Genomic DNA, 6,719 nt, shown 5'->3' on the forward strand with positions numbered 1-6,719 from the left:
CGTTTTCGCGTTTTCAAAAACAAATTGTTAACCGACTTCCAAATTCCTAAAGGCAGAGGCAGGTAGGTTGTATGTTTTTTTTTTTGTTTTTGTAGGTTGTATGATTTTTTAGGGTTCCGTAGTCAACTATAATAATAACCCATATAATTTCGCCATGTCTGTCCGTCCGCGGCTTTGCTCCGTGATCGTTAATGCAAGAAAGCTGCAATTCGGCATGGATACATGAACCAATCATTGCAACAAAATGGTAAAATAAATATTTCATGTTACTATATAATGGATTTTGTTATGAAGTGACTCCAAATATTTTGTGTTTTTCTTGAAGTTGACATGATACCCTGCCTCGTGTCGTGGCGAGATAGGATTAGGGTTGACTAATCTAACTAACTGTCGAACAGTCTGAATACTGATTTTAAATCAGTATCTCTTATAAATTTATATCAGATTTACCACGTTAGCACACCCCAATGCAAATTATCCCACTTCGTACTCAGATTATCATTAACGCCTCATTGGCGCCTACATCGGTTCGCGCCTCGCGCCCCGGCAAACAAAACTTGCAAGTTGGTTGACGGGGCAAGTTTATCGTGAGAGTGGGAGTTAAGTTCGCTTCACCGTGCCGAACAATTTTCAACACCAACAAATACTTACGTATTATGTAATAAACTAGCCGTTAAGGCCCGTTAACAGAAAATGCAATTTGACATCTCTTGGAAAGCTTTTATGGCGTTAAATCCAATTTTACACCTGTTGCTTTTGATGTTATTAAATATGTGTACATACAAAGGAAATAAAAATGCTCACCTACCTATCATCAATATTGCTATGGTATAGTTTGACTAGGTTTATTATACCTAAACATGGGCAACACATTCATTTTCATCCATCTACAGTCAATCCGCTAAGATTTACAAATTAATCGTTTAATAATGAACTCAAAAACCTGATGCGATTTTATTTTGAACCCCGTGTTTTTATTCCAGCTACTAAGAGGGTAAAATAAAGAGTGAAAGAGTCGAACAAAAGCAGTTGGGTGTACCTAGACTCTACAACTGAACTATTTTTTCTTAACTGAACAATCTGTGGTACTCAGTGGTATCCGAAAGCCCGGTTTGTAAAAGGCCATCTCTTCCTTCTGCCCCGACACTGGTTCTGCCATTGCAGATGTAAAAGGGCATTTTTGGCCGACTCAAAACTTATTGCAACTTCTCTTAGCGTCATCTAAATGTTGCACGCATGTCATCTAGCAGAGAGTGCTCCAGGTTAACCCACCTGTCGCTCTGCGCTGACACCTGCTCTAATAAAACTTACAGGTGTACGCTTATTAATGTGGACCACTGCACCTACCTTTTGCAACCTCTGCTCAGCGTCGTCCAGTCGTTGCCGGGCATCCAGCAGGGCGCGCTCTAAGTCAGCCATCTTGTGACTCTGCGCCGACACCTGCTCTCACAACATCTGCACTTGTAGGTGTACGCTTATTAATGGTTGACCACTGCACCTACCTTTTGCAACCTCTGCTCGGCGTCGTCCAGTCGTTGCCGGGCATCCAGCAGGGCGCGCTCTAAGTCAGCCATCTTGTCACTCTGCGCCGACACCTGCTCTCACAACACCTGCACTTGTAGGTGTACGCTTATTAATGGTTGACCACTGCACCTACCTTTCGCAACCTCTGCTCGGCGTCGTCCAGTCGTTGCCGGGCGTCCAGCAGTGCGCGCTCTAAGTCGGCCATCTTGTCACTCTGCGCCGACACCTGCTCTCGCAACACCTGCACTTGTAGGTGTTCGATTATGAATGGTCTACCACTGCACCTACCTTTTGCAACCTCTGCTCGGCGTCGTCCAGTCGTTGCCGGGCGTCCAGCAGGGCGCGCTCTAAGTCGGCCATCTTGTCACTCTGCGCCGACACCTGCTCTGACAGCACCTGCACTTGCAGGTGTAGGCTCTCCTTGTCCGCCTCGAGGCGGCGTACGCGGTCTTCGGCGTCATTCTGCAATAGATTACATTGTGTTAGGCGATTTAATTCGTACTTATCCACTAACATGCTTTGATAATATCACGTGGCGTTGTTATAAGCTTTCATGAAGATAATATATCTATTAAGAAATATAGGTGTACAGCTGTACAGTCACCAGCAATAATATGTTACTTTTCGAAGGGCGCAAAAATATGTGACACGTTCTTATGGCTCTACAAATAAGATCGTGTCAGATATTTTTGCGGCCTTCGAAGAGTAACATATTATTGCAGGTGACTGTACGTAAAGTCACGGACTTTAATTGTTGAGCCATTTAGGTTTAATTTTTAGTTAGTATCGACAGCCAAATTATAATTTGGTTGTCGATACTAAAGCTTGAACCTTGATCAACAATTAATATACATATCAGTAGGTAAGACTATACTCGATTTTTTTTGTAAAGTATTAATTAATGGATAAAGCCTTATTGCAGATAGATATGAATATCCTAGAATAATATTATCAATTCAATTCAATACCGACGCAATTAGAATAGGATTGAACCAACACACAATGTCTTTGGATTTTCTTCTTCGTTTAAAAAATGGCTTCCATCAAATTAATGATGATTTCATAGTATGTACTTAAATGTGGTCGTAGAGCATGATGTTGTTCGGTAGTTGCTTTTATAGCTGAACTTAACAAATAGCCACATTGCCAAGTGTTGACTAGAGAATGGTGAAACGCGTTTCAAGCTATTAAAGAACATTCATGAGCAAAATACCAAAACATTTACTCGAGACGACTTCGCCGTTTTGAAGTTCAACCGGAAATGACTTGTGAGTGACACTGTCAATGGTAGAGGTAAGTAGATAATAGTTATTTGTTTTACAAGGGGGCAAAGTTGTTGTTTAACCGCTCGTGCTAAAATTGATAACCGAGCAAGCGAAAGATTCCAAAATTGAACCACGAGCGTAGCGAGTGGTTCGAAAAATAGAATCTTGAGCGTTGCGAGGGTTTCAAAGCACGAGGGTTAAACAAAATTTGCCCCCGAGTGAAACACAAAAATTTTCACCTCACCAACCCGAAGCAAATATTAAATGTAAAATATCAAACAAAATCAAACCAAATCAAATCCAAATGAATGTTATTAAATATTTATCATCCAAAATCATCATTTAAAAGTCAATTCTACCAGCAAACATAAGAAAACAACTCAAAATTTGCATTTGATTACTTTGCCTCACATGTGGATAAAATGCAACTTTGCTATTCGTTTTCGAAGTGCAAAGTAAGCCTTTCCGAGCTGGTGTGGTGAAAATAAAGTTACTTATTTTAGTTCAACGACGTACTAGACTAGGAAAAATATTAAAATTACCTACATTAAAGAATTAAAATACAAATGCTATATTCACTGTTAGAAAACTAATTTCGAATCGATTTCCCATTTCGGTCGAACAATATTCGGACCTTGCAACTTTTATTAATAAAAAAATATTTATATTACTCATAGGCTTAGTTAATTCACTCTTCATAAACTTCATCGCATGATAAACTTACATTTGAATAATTTAGTATTTATGTATATTATTTACCTAATATTGGTCATAACTCTGGTTAAATTGTTATAAACAACAAAAGCGTCCGGTCCACATGTGTTTTTAAAAACAGCAAAGCATCCAACGAAAGTTAATTATAAATAAACTAACATCACATTATGCAACACAGTATTTTATGTACACACATACACCAACTATCGCTGCTGTATAACAATTTCAATTGAATTAACTTTCAGTGTCATGTCATCTCTCGAATGAAGCGTGAAACTCATTACCTACTTTTAAAGTAGGTCAGCGATAATGTAGATATCACTAATAACGAAACTGTGTAAATATCATTAGCTTTGCCAATATGTACATACTTTGTGTGAGTACCTTATACGGCCTTGAGGGTACCGGAGGAAGAGAAGGGTGTGAGGGCCAAGAGCGGTCGTGCATGCAGCAGGGTGGCGGAGCGGGTGGTCCGTGGCACCAGCACATGGGGGGCCACCATCCGCCGGGCGAACCGTCAGGGCTAGGGCCCCATCGGAAGTGCTCGTAAGAGTTCCATCGCCTTTGGAGCTCTGGAGGCGTTTCCTCAACGCGCGAGCGACGCGGGCGTGGGGACGCGCGGACGCTGGAAGGGTGCTGTGGCGGCTTGGTGGACATCGATGACCTAGTTTTACGGTCACGGTCATTGCGGTCGGCGGGAGCTCGCCTTCGCCTGTCTAAGCTACCCGACACCTGCTCTTCCGTTCGCGATTCCATTGAAGTCGGCTCGACAATATCTGATATATTTTCTGGAGGCATCCATTTGAAGTTATCGTCTCGACGTGTCGAGTTGTCTAGCCGCCTGCTAGGTGTTAGCGTTCGATAATCAGCTTCAGCGCTTCGTACTTCGAAATCTTGTAAGTCGGAATCATCGTCGGCCGACGAGGTGGACTCGGTGTCGCTGGAATCCGCGCGCGCAGGTATCGCTCCGTCCGGCCACGCCGTGCATTTCACTGTTGCTTCGTCGGGGCTATCCGAGTCGCCGCCTGTCACGAGATAGGAGTCAGTAAAAACCAAGCAAGCCGCCGAGAGCCTCATGAACGATGCGCACTAACCCATGGGCGAGTACATGTAGGAGCGCACGGCGGGGTGCACGTAGCCCGCCGCCGCACGCTCCTCGTCCTCGTCGAAGGGCTCCGTCAAGTACTCGCGGTCGGACATGAGGCTCCGTGCAAGCGACACTGCGCGACAAGCTCTCTGTACGAGTCACCGGCGTAACTCTATTTTAGAGTTTGGCCGCGTTCCAGTCATACGCTACGTCAGTGCATCGTCCACGCATAGTAATTACGTACTCTCGTTCGGGGGCGGCTCCTCGCTAGATTGAACGGATGCAGAGTCGCGCTCCGAGGCCTCCGACGCAGTCGACAGAGGCCGCTCGCTGCATCCCGACACGCGTCGCAAGTCCTCCCTTTCAGACCGTAGGCCACTATTGCAACTCTGCACGCTTGAAGCGCGGAGCTTGGAAGCTCTGTGCTTGCCGTCACTCGCGGAACGACTGTGCAAAGTCGCGATGGTGGCCGTCACTACCGAGCCTCCGCGGCCGAGCTCGCGCATGTTTTAGATCAAAATGAGCGGCGCTTAATCGAGTAGGGCCGACGCCCGCGCCCGGAAATAGATCGCAGTATGGGCGCCTGAAGCATTCCGGACAAACTTCCCTTTTGATCCAAGGTGTAAAACGGCAAATAAAAACACAAAATCCCGCTTAAGGGTGTTCTTGTTGCATGTGCAAGCACTTTGTAAACGGATTATTAGTTTCACAAACTAGCATATGTGGTATGTATTAAGATGGCCAACTGCAAAAACAATTAGGAATAGTAAAACACAAGTAAGCGCGGCATAGTCCGGCGTGCTGCGCGCGGTGCACAATTCGTCTCACTCACCGGCATGCAGTTGACGCCTTCGTAGAGCGAGCGGCGCGCGCGCCCCCACCCGCCTCCGTCCTCAGTACATGTGTTCTCGACATAAGTCTGCGAGCACACACCCCATTCATACGCGGAGCTCAAACTTGCCGGCTGGCATTCGACAACTCCGTATATATATTCTGGGTTGTACGGCGGCGGTGACGGCGGATAGTAAAACGGCGCACTGGGTTCAATCGGGTCGAACTCGTGAAGTTCATGTCGAGAGTTTAAACAGTTCATGTTAGCTCTTGCCGATCTGGCTGCGAAAAATACAATTTAGACATTGAATGAAAACTAAGAGTAAAGAAGGTCAATCTAAATAATCTCGACAAGGAAACGTAACATCGTACCTAATCAACGCTAGAAGTAAAACCGCTGGGAACCGGAATGTTTCGGAACATTTACACGCCTACAACCTAGTTAAATGTGTGAGGATAATAGGTGGAGTAGGTACCCGTTCAACGCTATAAGTGACAGGCGTCTTCGTCGGGTGCGTTCGTGCAATATAAGAATAATACGCCCCTCGTCACGGAAATAGATCGACAGCTGTTCCCTGGAGAATACCCGATAAAACAGCGATTTCAACGCATAGACGAGCGACGCACACGTGCTATTCCAGGGATGTCTAAAATTAACCACAGCTTGGGAACAAAAGAACATAAGATAAATAAATTGACCAGCTTACACAATGCTTATAAAAGTTATAAATACAGTCAAAGACATACGTTTTTTATTAATACCCAGGTACCTATAAGTGTAATCGTTAAGTATTTACTCATTGGGTTCACGTCCTTTCGATGTAAGTTTAGTTCTATTACATTTACGGAATAATTACATGTAAACACTTATCGATTACATCCTGATAGTAGCGGTAGCGCGTCCAGCCAAGTTCCAAGAAAAAGGAACTGGCGACGCAGCAACCGTGTGTGTAGGTAAACTATAACTTGGCACATATACTTATAGATCTAAATTTTTTCGCTCAACTACGCATATTTGTAATTTAATAAGTACCCATTGAACTTGGGTCTTGAATGGGATAAGTAGGTCCAAGTTATGTACCTCCTGATGCGTGTTTTGACGTTACCCGATGAATATCATTTATCAAAACCGTTAATTTGATCAATGATTCGTTTGTGGCTGATGGCTACCCAGCCAGTGTGAATACAACGTTAGCCCAGCCCGATAAATTAATAGATGTAGGTATGTATTCCGATAATTGAATTCGCGTGCCGGTGCCGCCCGCGATATTGCTTGCTATAATTGAAAATACCTACTA

The 6,719-nt window shown here is 44.2% G+C and overlaps 1 protein-coding gene across 5 annotated transcripts in view; it reads right to left on the reverse strand.

The window, feature by feature from the left end:
• Nucleotides 1-5,511, reverse strand: part of LOC134666749 (liprin-beta-1) — a 30,448-nt gene extending 24,937 nt beyond the window's left edge. For 2 of the 5 annotated variants that reach the window (XM_063524018.1, XM_063524016.1), the window contains exons 1-3: nt 4,835-5,388; nt 3,888-4,528; nt 1,813-1,986 (exon numbers count right to left, since the gene is read on the reverse strand). In XM_063524018.1, the coding sequence (XP_063380088.1) occupies nt 1,813-1,986; nt 3,888-4,528; nt 4,835-5,096 (1,077 nt within the window). In that variant the 5' untranslated portion in view covers nt 5,097-5,388. The other 3 variants (XM_063524020.1, XM_063524019.1, XM_063524017.1) reach the window with 3 other exon arrangements.
• Between the last annotated feature and the right edge of the window lie 1,208 nt (nt 5,512-6,719).

The sequence above is a fragment of the Cydia fagiglandana genome, chromosome 8, assembly GCF_963556715.1.
Source record: "Cydia fagiglandana chromosome 8, ilCydFagi1.1, whole genome shotgun sequence".
NCBI classification, from domain to species: domain Eukaryota; kingdom Metazoa; phylum Arthropoda; class Insecta; order Lepidoptera; family Tortricidae; genus Cydia; species Cydia fagiglandana.